This window comes from Nycticebus coucang, chromosome 2, assembly GCF_027406575.1.
Source record: "Nycticebus coucang isolate mNycCou1 chromosome 2, mNycCou1.pri, whole genome shotgun sequence".
Taxonomy (NCBI): Eukaryota; Metazoa; Chordata; class Mammalia; order Primates; family Lorisidae; genus Nycticebus; species Nycticebus coucang.
Genome location: NC_069781.1, coordinates 78,625,062 through 78,640,675, shown reverse-complemented (window position 1 = coordinate 78,640,675; position 15,614 = coordinate 78,625,062). Strand labels below are relative to the sequence as shown.

At 42.4% G+C, this 15,614-nt stretch overlaps 1 protein-coding gene across 3 annotated transcripts in view; it reads left to right on the top strand.

The window, feature by feature from the left end:
• The window catches only part of DOCK8 (dedicator of cytokinesis 8), a 225,013-nt gene that overhangs the window by 132,481 nt on the left and 76,918 nt on the right, over window positions 1-15,614 (top strand). For all 3 annotated transcript variants that reach the window (XM_053574373.1, XM_053574381.1, XM_053574391.1), the window contains 9 exons: window positions 857-974; window positions 2,075-2,145; window positions 4,151-4,289; window positions 4,906-5,007; window positions 7,474-7,569; window positions 8,174-8,408; window positions 10,292-10,456; window positions 12,160-12,332; window positions 15,471-15,566. In XM_053574373.1, the coding sequence (XP_053430348.1) occupies window positions 857-974; window positions 2,075-2,145; window positions 4,151-4,289; window positions 4,906-5,007; window positions 7,474-7,569; window positions 8,174-8,408; window positions 10,292-10,456; window positions 12,160-12,332; window positions 15,471-15,566 (1,195 nt within the window). The remainder of the gene's footprint in view (window positions 1-856; window positions 975-2,074; window positions 2,146-4,150; window positions 4,290-4,905; window positions 5,008-7,473; window positions 7,570-8,173; window positions 8,409-10,291; window positions 10,457-12,159; window positions 12,333-15,470; window positions 15,567-15,614) is intronic.

The window sequence follows — 15,614 nt, the reverse complement described above, 5'->3', positions numbered from 1 at the left end:
AGGTTGCTATGAGCTGTGACGCTACGGCACTCTACCGAGGGCCATAAAATGAGATTCTATCTCTAAAAAAAAAAACCAAAACACTTCCTTAAATATATGTGTATACACATTCATTCCTTAATTCAACAAATATTTACCTAGCACCTACTGTGCTAGAATGTCCCAGGGACCATTCTAACTGCTAAAGATACCATCAGTGAAAGAAAAACATCAGATAAAAATTCCTATCCTTGTGGAGCTCACATTTTAGTGGAATTTACTGGTAATAATGCTAACAGAAAAATGTATGCAAATTATGCTTAGCCTGATACCTGTCCTAAAGTTGTTGAATGAATGGATATATTATTCATGTTGTTTTTGTTGTTACAGTTAAACAGCAATTGAGCTTAGAGGTTTGAACTGTCATCTTAAATAAGAAAAGAAGCTAAACCACATGCAAAAGTGCTATGCTAGTAAGAAGCTGAAACGACTACACAAAGATGAGAAAGAAAAAAAGAGAAGGCATGAAGGAATGATGTACACTGTCATCTATGGCCATTAATTTTGTTTAAAATGAGCTGAGCCTTTTTTTCTTTCTTATCTGTGTAACAGAGGTACAATTTTCTCTAGGCAAACTTCTCCATCCTAAGACATGAAGACTGTCTGATCTGTGGCAGGCATAGCCTTACGTGTAGCAAACCAGAGAGCAATGCTGGTTATGTTCAGATGACTGCAGCTGAGGAGGAAGAATCAACAGTAATTCACTCACTCGTCCCCTAGTAATCACCCCACAAGTCTAGACCTCAGCATTCACTGAAGAACTTGGTTAAGATAAGCTCTAGACCTGTTTATTGATTCTTTCTCTTTTCTTTTTCAGAAATCTTCTCTACGTCTACCCACAGAGGCTGAACTTTGCTAACAAGCTAGCATCTGCCCGGAATATTACAATAAAGATTCAGTTTATGTGTGGAGAAGATGCTAGCAATGCTATGCCGGTAAGCCGGGAAATAAACATTTGCCTCAAACCAGAGTGGGCTGTACTCACTGGTCAATTCACATGGATCAAATCCAGGGCTCACCGGTGTACAGAGAATGTCTGTTTCAGGCCAACGCGACTCAGCAGGCACAAAGGCTTTCGTTCCCATGACATTGATGGGGAAACAAGGTCAGGCTAAACTGAAAGTCTCTTTCTTAACATATTCAGTGGAAAGACTTTGCAATATAGATCATTTTAGAGGACTGAAAAGAAAAATCATAAAGTCTTTCCATGTTACCCATAGGACTGCACTGCTTTTAAAGCACACAAAGTAAGGAGATGGCTCCAGTGTCTGCCATGTTTGCTGAACATCTTCCATGTACACGCTGCATTACACACTTACCCAAGCCTCAGGCCACATCTGCTAATAAATGTGAAGTACTGTCTGATAAAATGTGTAACAAAAACATACCACCTCAACACTTTTTAGGAATGGATCTTCGGCCTGAGGCAAAATAGATACCGAATAATACATAATGCAGTGTGCCCTTGTTATCAAACAAATGGGCTCATGAGAGAAGCTAATCCTATGGGACCAGCTCTTGAGAAAAGGGGGGCTTTCTTGTGACACCACCAGCAGGTAGACAGGAGAAAAATTCAAATCTGTCTTTATAATTTGGAGTCTGGTGCTTGGCGGACAAGGGAATGGATTTAGGAATGTTAGTTGGCTTTCAATTTGATCCTTTACAGCCAGGTATGTTGAGGTAGATTTTAGAACTGGACCTTCTGAGCCAACAAACCCCTCTTTTGTGAAAGTGTTCATTCAGGTTCTGGTCACGTCTCAGTCTTCTTGGTTCCACAGGGAAGAATTAGTGTTGGGGTCAAAGGTTTTTCTATTGCACTTACCTGTGGCCTTTAGTCACTAATGAAGCCCCTTGGAACCTCGGTTTCCCTTTCACAGCCAATTCTTCTGCATCAGTGGGGCCAGTTGTAGAAATCAGGACTCTTAATGTACAAAATACAGCTCTGTGAGACCGGAACACCCTATTAACCTGATGATAGTCAATTTGATACACCCAAATGTGCTATTAGTTTGATCCTTTCTATATTGGTGAACAGGTCATCTTTGGAAAGTCCAGTGGGCCTGAATTTCTGCAGGAAGTGTACACGGCCGTTACATACCATAATAAGTAAGTATATTTCGGAGTCTAAATAAATATATGCCAAGACTGTTTCATTATCTCCTGGCTTTTCTGAGTCCCCCTGGGTAATTCTTCCCGAAAGTTTTTTTTTGTGGCCCTTGGTAAAGTGCCATAGCATCACACAGCTCACAGCAACCTCCAGCTCCCGGGCTTAAGCGATTCTCTTGCCTCAGCCTCCCAAGTAGCTGGGACTACAGGCGCCCGCCACAGCACCCGGCTATTTTTTTGTTGCAGTTTGGCTGGGGCTGGGTTTGAACCCGCCACCCTCGGCATATGGGGCCGGCGCCCTACTCACTGAGCCACAGGCACCGCCCTTCCCAAAAGTTTTGATAAATTCAGGGACAAAGGAAATTCATGCCAGTTCTGTGATCCTGTGTCAGAGATGCATAATTTTGCCATGAACTAAAACTGATAAAAGAACATATCTTCAAGATTCAAATATGGTTTTGACTCTTCTGGAGACTTCTATTCCACTGTGATGCAGAAAGGTTGTATAATGTTAAATAAATAAATTTCCCAGCTTACTTTGAGGTACTGGAGTGGCCAGAAGCAACCTCCAGTTCTCCTTGCGTACGCCCTTGTCTTCTGGAGCACTCCACACCTGCTCCAGTGCATACTTTAGAACACTCATTAATATAGCAGCAGTTGAGTCACAGAATCATGTCTAAACTGTTACTCACATTCCACAGGTAACAGAGGGACATCTGTGCAGTGTCAGATAGAATTGGGTTTGATCCTGGCCTAGCAAGGATCCTTTTAAAAGATTTCCGGGCCAGTTTCTATCCATTTTCCTCTGGGTCAATTGTCACCGCCCCCAGGTGGTTATCCCTGGTTTTATTCCCAGGGCCGATTCCACCTCCTGTTTCCTGCACTTCCTCTCGCCCGTCCACTCTGTGGCAGTGCACCCTCTTAGAGGGAGCTCAGGGGACTCTCCATCCTGACCACACCAGCACCACATCACACTTCTCAGCTCCCTGCATAGGTTGACATCAATAAGTGTAACCTTTGTATACCATGGAATTTTATGCAGCCTTAAAGAAAGATAGAGACTTTACCTCTTTCATGTTTACATGGATGGAGCTAGAACATATTCTTCTTAGCAAAGTATCTCAGGAATGGAGGAAAAAGTATCCAATGTACTCAGCCCTACTATGAAGCTAATTTATAGCTTTCACATGAAGGCTATGACCCAACTATAGCACAAGACTATGGGGAAAGGGCCAAGGAAGGGGAAGGGAGGGGGGAGGTTAGGGTGGAGGGAGGGAGGGTAATAGGTGGGGCCACACCTACCGTGCATCTTAGAATGGGTACAGGCAGAACTTACTAAATGCAGAATACAAATGTCTGCATACAATAACTAAGAAAATGCCATGAAGGCTACGTTGAACAGTTTGATGAGAATATTTCAGATTGTATCTGAAACCAGCACATTGTACCCCTTGATTGCACTAACGTACACAGCTATGATTTAACAATAAAAATAAAAATAAGTGTAACCTTGGCCCATTGAAGTACGTCAGCTAACCACATTCCAGGGCTGGGATGAGATGAGATGAGGTAATGTACGTGAAGAAGCTCTCCAGGACTCCCTAATTCAGTAGCAATTTCTCTCCTGCATCATTCGTTTCTGCTGTCCCTTGAGGATAGCAGCCACGTACCAGGCTCTCTTCTCCAGGCGGAAATGGATAAAGGAGTCATAGTAGGACTCGGCACCTCATCCCCTTTTCAAATTAAGTTGCTGTCTTTTTCCATCATGTGGGAGGAGTTTTTCCTGACAAAGGCTTTAGTTGGTGACGGGTTGTGTCACTGACCTATATCTAATAACGTAGTCTCAATGACTTCCTGCTCAGGAGCAGAACAATGTGAAATGGGAAGCATTAACACCAGGCAGGCAAATTCTGAGGAGCAAAGGGTCTGTGGTGTTACAGTTCATAGTCAGAGAAGTCATCATTCTTGCTAAAAGCTGTTTGTGTATCATGTGCTTTTGAAACAGGTCTCCTGATTTTTATGAAGAAGTGAAAATTAAGCTCCCTGCTAAGCTCACAGTACATCACCACCTCCTGTTCACCTTCTATCATATCAGCTGTCAACAGAAGCAAGGAGCCTCCGTAGAAAGTCTCCTGGGATATTCAGTGAGTTGTTTGTAACTTGCCAACTCATGCTGTGGCTGTTGGTGCAGCCAAGGCTCCTGCTGAGATAAACAATTAAATTCTAGTCATTTGCTTTTTATCTTGTCAGAAGTAGCAAAACATGCTAGACCAGATCATGGCAAAGAACAGAAATGATTTGATTTGGCGAACATCAAATTTCAGGACTGGAAAGCTAGCATGTTAATAGATACTGAAAGAATACTCATTTTTTAAAGAAGCAATGTCTGTTATTTTTAAATTTAATATGTATACTTCACATATACAACTAGTTCTTTTCCCCCAAGGGGGAAACAAGTTATTTCTTTAAAAAATATAAAAGGCAAAATAAACACTGATGTTGCTCAGACACGCACAAACGTTGGCTGTAAAGAAAAATGCTACTGCTTTGGCTTTGAAAGCAGTAAATCATTGATATTACCATCTCAGGAGCTCTCGGGGAATTTAAAATGCAAAGAACTTGACAGAAATTACTGCCAAAAAGAGCCCCGGTCAATATCTAATCATTGTTTAGTTGCATTTGATTGTTGGGAGCTAGATAAATTACCAGAATTATATGCTGTAATAAATACCGCTTTATTCTTTACATCATCTGTTTCAGTGGCTGCCGATTCTCTTAAATGACCGTCTTCAGACTGGATCCTACTGTCTCCCAGTTGCCTTAGAAAAACTGCCACCCAACTACTCCATGCATTCTGCCGAGGTAACCAGCAAGCTGACCACCAGCTGCTTCTTGTCCAGCCGCAGTCTTGGATCACCTTCCCAGACGCACTTCGCCTTCTCTTAGATGTGGCCAAGAACGCTCCTTGGGTTTTCTGGAGCACACTGTCTTCTGATCACACATTGTTCTCACAGGATGGGAGGGAGGAACAACTGACTGTGAAACCTCATTCCTTTAGATGGCACCAAATCAGAATCTCTAGTGCAGGCGTCCTCAAACTTTTTCAACAGGGGGCCAATTCACTGTCCCTCAGACCGTTGGAGGGCCGCACTATAGTTTAAAAAAAAAAAAAAACAACTATGAACAAATTCCTATGCACACTGCACATATCTTATTTTGAAGTAAAAAACAAAACAGGAACAAATACAATTCACACCGCTTCATGTGGCCCGCGGGCCGCAGTTTGAGGACTCCTGGTCTAGTGGATACAACCTGCACCCAAGGCAGCCTACATTGCATTATCTACCTCAGAATAATAAATTACAGAAAAGGAGGCAAATTGTGCCCACCTGTGATAAACAGCTGCTCCCAGCAAGGATCCTTACAAAAGATTCCCCGGCCAGTTTCTATCCATTTCCTCTGGGTCAGTTGTCATAGCCCCCAGGTGGTTACTTCTGGTTTTATTCCTCTAAAGCAATGGTTCTCAAGCTGTGGGTCGCGACCCCCTTTTTAACAATGAAAATACATTATGGCATTAGGAAGGTTGAGAACCACTGCTCTAAAGATCCCAGGGCCAGTTCCCCCTCCTGTTTCCTGCACGTCCTCTTGCCCATCCACTCTGGGGCAATGCACCCTCTTAAAGGGAGCCCAGGGGACTCTCCATCCTGACCACACCAGCATTGCATCACACTTTTCAGCTCCCTCCGTAGGTTACATCAATAAGTGTTATTCTGAAGCAAATCCCACATGTAATATCATTTGATTTATAAATATTTTAGTATGTATCTTAAAAGATAAGGATGTATACTGGGCACAGTGGCTCCCATCTGTAATCCCAGCATTTGGGGAGACCAAGGCTAGAGGATCACATAAGAGCAGGAGTTAGAGACCAGCCTGGGCCACTTACTGAGACCCCATCTCTGCAAAAAATACAAAAGTTAGCCAGGAATTGTGGCATACCTCTGTAGTCCCAAGTACTGGGAAGGCTGAGGCAGAAGGATCACTGGAGCCTGGAAGTTAGAGGTTAAACTGTGATGGCCCCACTGCATTCTAGCCCAGGCAACATAGTGAGACCCTGTCTCCAAAAAATAAAAATAAATAAAAGTACACATATGGCTCATAGTATATGTCCATTGGACAGTGCCATTTTGGATCATAGATGGCAAACTTGTGCCCACAGGAATTGGAGGAGTAACATATGATGTGTGGACGTGGTGGCATTTGTTCACTCTGGGGATTGTCTACCCCTTCTCAAGGTCCGGCTGGCCTTCCCTTCCAGATTGGTGCCATTCTGGAAGACTGATGTTGTCATACCTTCTAGTTCTAAAATGAAGCTAGAAGTCTTTTATAGGAAATTTTCTAACTTTAAAAACTTTTTGTTGGCAATTCAAAAAAGTTTCTAACACTCTCTGGGTCTGGGGCAACCTTTGAGCCCCAGTTTGTGACTATGCCCTTTATGAGTAGCCCCAAAGGTCTGCATCCCAGGCACACATCTACCCTCCCAAGTACAGCAGGCTTCCTTCCATTAAAATGAGACAGATACAGACCCAGAGCAGGCCCCCGTCTCTCAACACCAAACGGCATCTCTAGAGGAACGCAATTCCAGTGGGAACTTAAAGCAAGACACTGCCTCTAAGGCCTGCACACACATATTGACACAGAAATGGTATAAAAGAATCACTATGAGTAATTAAAGCAGGAGCCAAGCAGGCCTGCTGCTTAGAAACACCTTGGTTTATTTTTATTTTTATTTTTTGCAGATTTTGGCCGGGGCCAGGTTTGAACCTGCCACCTCCGGTATACGCGGCCAGCGCCCTACTCCTTTGAACTACGGGCACCGCCCAACACTTTGTTAAGATGGAAATTAATTTCAGTTACTCAAAAACTTTAGAATTTCATGTCTTATAAAGACATTCTACGTTTTGTCCTGACATTCCCGATTAATGGGAAAATTGCTGGAAGTTTACTTGATTTCAGTCTCTAGAGTCCAGCGTCATCAATGCTGGGTGGGAACTTAGAGATACACCACTCAGTTCAGCCTTCTCCTTCTCCAACATGAGAACACCAAGGCCCAGAGAGTTTAATTGACTTGTCAGAGTAAAAATAACTAGTTTGGAGCAGAATTACAAAGTTGAACCCAGGGCTCCTAACTCCAACATCAGCTATAGTAGTTTTTGAGAGAGTTTTTTATTTGTATAAACCTGACATTTATAGGCAAGTTGCTTTGCACTGTTTGTAATCAGAAAAGGGGATTGGATTGCTCATCTTTTTTCTCTCTCTTTAACACAGAAAGTCCCTTTACAGAATCCTCCCATTAAATGGGCCGAAGGACATAAAGGAGTGTTTAATATTGAAGTGCAGGCTATTTCTTCTGTTCACACCCAGGTAAGGAATGTCAAGGCCAACTTCAGATCAGTCCCCGATGACTAATAGGGAAAATGAAATTGCTGCAGAGAAACCTAAGGACAGGCTAAAAAACAAACAAATGAAACAATGAAAATCTTTGTCTAAGGATAAATAAAAAAATAACCTTAGTTCTTTGTGGGCATTTGCAAGCCTAAGTTTTAATTGTCATTTGAATAAAAAGACCTTACAAAAATATCAAGCACCTAAATGAAAGGACCTAGTCCCTGCACTGTCCATTGAGCAACTTTTTGGGTAGACTTGATTCAAAAGACTTGTCTGCTGTGGTCTCATTTCCCTCTGTAATTCTGCCAGTTCAATGGGTCTACCTGGTATGCTGACCTCTGCAGTGCCAGAGCATAAATTATTTTTTGTTTGGTTAATAATTATTGATAGGTCCTGTTTTGTGCACCGTGTTCTATGAAGAAGTTCATAACTTTGGTCAGAACATCATGTCTTAGAACTTCTGGTCTGAAACCTGGATAAGGAGTTCTACCCATAAAGAGCTGTTTGATTGTGTTTATGAATCCATTGGTGAGCACTGATGGGGTAAGGACCCCATGATGCCTGCTTTCTCCTTCCCCAGGATAATCACCTGGAGAAGTTCTTCACTCTCTGCCACTCCCTGGAGAGCCAGGTGACCTTCCCCATCCGTGTGCTGGACCAGAAGATCAGTGAGACAGCTCTGGAGCACGAGCTGAAGCTCAGCATCATCTGCCTGAACTCGTCCCGCCTGGAGCCGCTGGTGCTCTTCCTGCACCTGGTGCTGGACAAGCTCTTCCAGCTGTCTGTGCAGCCCATGGTCATCGCAGGCCAGACAGGTAACAGGCCTCGGGGCTGGGAGAAGGCAGAAGCAGGCAGGAACAGGCAGGTGTTGTCCTGGTGAATGAAACATCATTTTCCAAAGGGTCTGGGGACAACGTTGGGCAAATGTGATAACCATTACATTACGGAAACCTGGTCTGGAGACAATGTGATTTTTCTTTCCTCTCTGATTTCAAGGGAGGCCAAGTTCAGTGCTATTTTTCTGAGATTCTGTGCATGTTTAAAATGAAACAGAAATATTAAAATAGGGCTCTTAATATTATAGCTTTGTTTTCCATATATTTTATTGCATGAATATAGGCAGTCTTTTAAATCCCTTTCCTGGTAATTGAGGCCTTTATTTTGCCTCTAAGATATTTTTGGGGTTTTTTTATTAACAAAGGAATAGGATATTTTAAAGAAGTAAGACAACCCATATTAAATGGAGGGAAGGAACTCTCTAAATTGAATGCAGTATGACCAGGGTTTTTATTGAAATACAATACCCGTACCATAAATTCCCTCTTTCAAAGTGTACAGCTCAGTGGTTTCTAGGATAGTCACAAGGCTGTGCAGTTACCATCACTGTCTAATTCCAGAATCTTTTCATCAGTCTTAAAGGAGACCCCATAGCCTTCAGCAGTCATTTCCCATTCGCCCCTCCTCCTAGCCCCCTGGCAATCACTCTCCTGTTTTCTCTCTCATAGTCTATTTAAAACACTTATTTTTAACACATTAAATACAATGTATAAAATTTCCTTTGGGAATAATGTCAAAAGCTTATATTAGAGGCATGCCCAGGGTCAGAGTAGACTGGTTGGGATAGGGCATAATTTAGTCACTTAAGCCCTGTACTGGGGTGGTGCCAGAGTCTTCCTGGCGGAGCTGGGACTTGTACTGAAATATCAGATTTGGTATGATTTTGCAAATAGGAGCAAGGAAGGCTCTCTAGGTGAGGACCACAGCATGCGAAAAGTCACAGAGGTAAGAAAGAGTGGCCATGTGATGGGACAATGGGATGATTGCCTCTTTTAAGGGAAGTTAAATATGGGCAAAAAAGGGTACTATGTTGGATAAGTAGGTTGGAGCCAAACTCCGGAGGTTTGGAACTCCAGATCAGGAGGGTATATACAGTAAATCAGTAGTCTGTATTGACCCACTGTGAGGACTGCCATAATAGGCATACATTTTTCGGTTACTCTGTACAAGAATCTGAGTTGTGTAACCACACATGTGAAGTCATATATAAGCATCACCTGGGCATCTTGTAAAAATGCAGATTCTGATGCAGTAGGTCCAGGGTGGGGCCTGAGATTCTGCATTTCTAAGTAGCACCTTGGTGACGCTGATAATGTCAGTCTGTAGCCGCCACCGAGTAGCACCAGTTACAGCGTGGTTTAGACAGGGGAGACATCTGGACAGTCATGTCTTTGTCATGAAAAATCATCATGCCAGGTGGTGCCTGTGGCTCAGTGAGTAGGGCGCTGGCCCCATATACTGAGGGTGGTGGGTTCAAACCTGGCCTCGGCCAAACTGCAACAACAACAAATAGCCGGGCGTTGTGGCAGACGCCTATAGTCCCAGCTACTAAGGAGGCTGAGGCAAGAGAATCGCCTAAGCCCAAGAGCTGGAGGTTGCTGTGAGTTCTGACGCCATGGCACTCTACCCAGGGCGACAAAGTGAAACTCTGTCTCTAAAAAAAAAAAAAAAAACAAAAACTCATCATGCCACTTGGCAGGAGAAGGAAGCACGGAAGAGGGAGTGTGAGGTCATCTGTGGTAAGCAGAGCCACATGCTGGGCCTCACCCTGCCCAGGCCACAGTCTTGACCAGCCCTGTCACTTCGGTCAGTGAGTGGTCAGGACGCATTGGCATCGCCCACTTTTCTCTTGGTTTCTCAGCCAACTTCTCCCAGTTTGCCTTCGAGTCCGTGGTGGCCATCGCCAACAGCCTGCACAACAGCAAGGACCTGAGCAAGGACCAGCACGGGAGGAACTGCCTGCTGGCCTCCTACGTGCACTATGTCTTCCGGCTGCCCTCTCTGCAGCGCGACTCGCCCAAGTCAGGTAGCTCCAAGGGCGCGGGGTCTGCGGGCAGGATGCCTCATCTCCACCCCGTTGCCATGTCACTCAAAAGAAAACACCCAGAAGTTCCATTTTATTGTTCAGAATGATAGAAAACGTATATGAATGCTGAAATCAAAAGAATTTCTCTGTAGATCTTTCTTCCTTCCTCCTTACCTCTTTTTGCGCTCTAAGCCCATTTTGTCTGCCCGTTTGATAATCCCTCACTGGCCTTTACCCACTTGCTAGTTTATGATTCAGTTGAGGACCTCTTTTTCAAAAGATGGAAAAGTGCCAGTGGATCCCTAGGATTCTAGGATACTAACGATAAGGAAAAAAAAAAAATATATATATATATATATCACACATATAGATGTATCTTATGTATATATGTGTGTGAGTATATATTTTTGTTTGTTTTTTGAGACAGAATCTCACTTTGTCACTCTTGGTAGAGTGCCATGATGTCACAGCTCACAGCAACCTCAAACTTTTGGGCTCAAGCAATTATCTTGCCTCAGCCTCCCAAGTAGCTGGGACTACAGGCACATGCCACAATGCCCAGCTGTTTTTTTGAGAACAGGGTCTCCTTGCTCAGGCTGGTATGGAACTCATGAGCTCAGGCAATCTGCCCACCTAAGCCTCTCAAGTGCTGGGATTACAGGCATGAGCCACCGTGCCTGCTAAAAATAGATACCTAATGGCAGTGGTTCTTAAACTTTTTATTATGAGAAAATAAATCCTTTTTGTCATTTCCCGCAAACTGAACTTTTGAAATAGTAATAACCCATTTCCCCGTGGTCAGCATGATATAAAAAGTAGCAGCAATTTTTTCACCAAATTCCAGGCCCAAATAAACTTGGCACTTTTATTAGTCAATGCACCCTCATTGCAAGTAAATCTGTAATTTTGATTGCAGATATTACTAGTATTTTAAAAATAATACTATTATTATTAAAGTACTATTAATAGCTGATAGATTCATACAGCCATTTTTCAAATATGCAAATACTTAAACATAAAAATCATCCATACATGGTACACATTTATTCTCATAAGGTTCAAGTGACTCTATGGCGTTTTGGATCTCAGGAAACCTGACTTTGTGAATTAAAAAAATTGTCAACATTAAACTATTAATAAATAAAAATATGCCCACCTTTTCAGCTTTTTTTTTTTTTTTTTGGGACAAGAGTCTCACTATGTCACACTCAGTAGAGTCCCGTGGCGTCACAATTCACAGCAAACTCAGACTCTTGGGCTTAAGCGATTCTGTTGCCTCAGCCTCCCAAGTAGCTGGGACTCCAGGCGCCTACCACAAAGCCCAGCATTTTTTGTTGCAATTGTCATTGCTGCTTTAGCTGGCCTGGGCCTGGTTTGAGCCCGCCACCCTGGGTGTATGTGGCTGGCGCCCTACCCACTGAGCTACAGGCGCCGCCTCATTTTTCAGCTTCTTGGGAGAAATCAGAAGCTCTGGCAATGCTAGATTCCCCATGGCAATAATTAGTGCCCCAGGCCCTATCTACTTCCCCCCAAAAGAATGCCTCCCTCCACACTCCACCCCTTGCACTTGATGATAAGACCTTAATTCAAAGGCCGAATCTAGTGGGCTGGTGTCAAGCCTATCCCTTTTCCATTCCTTCTTAAGCTCAGGAAGTGACTCTGGTCCCCTTTCTGTTGACATATCTATGCCTGGTGGGGTGCAGGTGCTCCCACGGCCCTCCCAGACCCCCGCTACCACACGTACGGGCGCACGTCTGCTGCTGCTGTGAGCTCGAAGCTGCTGCAGGCCCGGGTGATGAGCAGCAGTAATCCGGACCTCGCAGGAATCACGCACTCCGCCGCAGATGAGGAAGTTAAAAACATTATGTCTTCAAAGGTAGGGAAGATGTCAAACCCTGGAAGGTGACACAGCTTTTTTTTCTTTGTGTATTTATTTATTTATTTATTGAGACAGAGTCTCACTTTGTCGCCCTCAGTAGAGGTGACACAGCTCACAGCACCTCAAACTCTTGGGCTTAAGCAATTCTCTAGCCTCAGCCTCCCAAGCAGCTGAGACTACAGGCACCTGCCACAACGCCTGGCTATTTTTAGATTTTTAGAGATGGAGGTCTTGCTCTGACTCAGGCTGGTCTCATACCAGTGAGCTCAGGCAATCCACCCACCTTGGCCTGCCAGGGTGTTAGGATTACAGGCACCTGCCACAATGCCGGACTATTTTTTTGGTTGTAGTTGTCATTGTGGTTTGGCAGGCCCAGGATAGATTTGAACCTGCAAGCTCCAGTGTAGCCAACTTTTTATTTTTTAACTAAAACTTGGAGAACATAAAAGCAATCACTATTGCTGCCTTCTGTGTTCGTCAGATGCTTTACTCTTCAGCTGTAGAGCTACATTCTTTCCTTTTGAATGGATTGAGACCATCTGAAAGATGCAGTGAGGAGAATGGCATTTGAGGATCTGCTCAGTTTACTCGGATAAAAAACAATTCAGAGCATTGCTGGTATAGCCCCGTGTAGTCAATGAATACCAGAAGTTTTATTTCCAAGGAAAAAAAATTTGCTTTAACTTTTCTTAATGCCTAGAAAGGCTTTTTATTTTTGTTGTGTGTGTTTTTTTAGTATCTTCCTTTTACAGTTATCAACAGCCACAGATTAGTTATTCCCTACAAAAATCCCAAGGAGCAACACCAAATTTTATAAACACATAAAAGCTGAGATCCTGAGAGTGTTGATGACTTGCCTTAAATATCATCTTTCCTTCCATGAATTCTTTAGTTTTTCTTGATAAAGTTTTTATTGTTGAATAGTTTTAGATTTACAGAATTGTGAATATAGTACAGAAAATTATTTTATATACTATACAATTTCCCTGTCACTATTTTACAACAGAATGATACATTTGGCACAATTAATGAACCCATGTTAACAGAATATTATTAATTTGAATTCATGTTTTTTGGTTTTTCTGTTCCAGGGTCCTATCCAGGGTACCATGTTACATGTTATAGTCATGTCTCCTTAGGCTCCTCTTCTGGTGCAAATTTTTTACACTTTCTTTGTTTATCGTGACCTTGACAGATGTGAGGAATAATAGTAAGGTATATTGTTGAATATCTCTATTCAGAATTTTTTTTAAAAATTATGTTATAATTTATGTACATAAAGTTCGCTTTTTAAAAGTATATGACCCAGTGGTTTTTAATATATTCACAAAGCTACCATGAATTTGTAATCCGAATTCCCCCCCACCCCCCCAGTTATTTATGGCCTCGGGGTGGCTGAGCTATAAGAATAATGCAATTTCCCCTGATAAAGAGAAATTAAAATCTCTAGGTTTAGACACAGTTCCCTTATAAATTCCACCTACTTGAGACACGGTGTGAGAGGAAGGGAATGTAAAGGCCAGGATGGGTGAGTCATTTACCAGTGGTCCTCACCTCTGCCGAGGCTCTGACTCCTGACTGAACTTACTGGAGCCATCCCCTGAGATGCTGATGATCATTTGAATCATTTGAAATGATTGATATTCTACCCTTTTCGACTTACGAAAATCAACCCAGAGATATGCTGGAACTGGCTTGTTTCTGAAAGCTGGTTTTCGATTTTCAAGAATTTTTTGAGCTAATTGTGAAGAACAGATATTAAAAATTATATAAATTTACAATGAAAGAAGTTACATTAAAACAAAGGTAATCTAAATGAAATGGTATCCTGGATTGTATCACAGAACAGAAATAAGACATTAGTGAAAAAACTGGTATAATCCAAATAAAGGCTGTGGTTTAGTTAATGGAAAGGCACCAGTGTTAAAGTCTTAGTTTTGACAAAGGTACCTTATAAGATATTAACACTAAGAGAAAGCAGATGGGAGGCACGCAAGAACTTTCTGTGGTACCTTTGCAGAGTTGTACCTTTGCAGCTTGTCTATACATCTAATAATAACTATAACAATTTAAATAATTATTTTAAAATTAAAAGTTCACTTTAAAAAAGTAAATCTCATCCTTTTCCTCATTACTTGGCCGCACGTTGCTATTATCTCTGTTCTTGAGATTATTTACATCTATTGTATCTATATGATGGGCATAACATACAATGGTATGTATTCTACTGTACATCTCTGGGGTCCCACCTCTGCATTTCCATGACGTCATATTGGCAGACTGAAATCAGCCATGATGAAAATATTTACAGCACAGAAATAGGCAAATGCTACAAATGAGGCCCGCCTCCCTCCCCCGCCAGAGCCGGTGGTTAAACATTTGCTGGCACACCATGGTTCAACCTCATTGTCAAGGTCCCATGTTCTGATTCCCCAGGAGAGAAGTAGCCTGCAGATATTATCGACAGCTTTTTTTTTTTTGGCCGGGGCTAGGTTTGAACCCGCCACCTCCCGCATATGGGACCGGCGCCCTACTCCTTGAGCCACAGGCGCCGCCCTATTGACAGCTTTGATCATGTGATTTTCTTTAATAAAAATGAAAATATTATAGTTCTGTTTAGCCTGGGTTAACATTTTTCTAATTATTTTGTAGCAAGGGAAAAAATATTTCTCTAACTAAAAGAATAGGGAATGACCTTTCTACTTTGTTTCAGAGTGGTTTTTGATGATTTATTATTTGGCAGACTGAGTACAGTACCGTACTAAACCACAGAGAGGCACTGTTCCCACGCCTTTTTTTTTTTTTTTTTTCCTCTCTCACTGAAGTCAGAATGTTGTGAGAAACCATTCAGCATCCTATTTCCTAACTACTTTTTAACTATAGGTTGCTATGTACCAAACTAACAACAGGGATTATCTCAGGAGCAAGTGAAATTAGGTGTAACTTCACCTACTCTTTGTTTTATATTTATTTATGCAATTGTTTTATCTTTGTAGACAAAAAATAAATAAACAAGATATTAAAAATGAATTCTGAAAACAGAATGAATCCGAGGCTGTGATTTCCAGGTAGTTGGCTGGCCTTTCCATTGTACCACTGTTGGTTGACTATTAAGCCATGGTTTATGTGTTTCAGATTGCTGATCGCAACTGCAACCGGATGTCTTACTATTGCTCTGGTAATAATGAGGTTCCATCTTCGACTACAGCTCCAAGGCCAGCCAGCAAAAAGGTACTGAGCAGGGCAATGGGAAGATAATCACAGGGTTAGAAAAAGGTA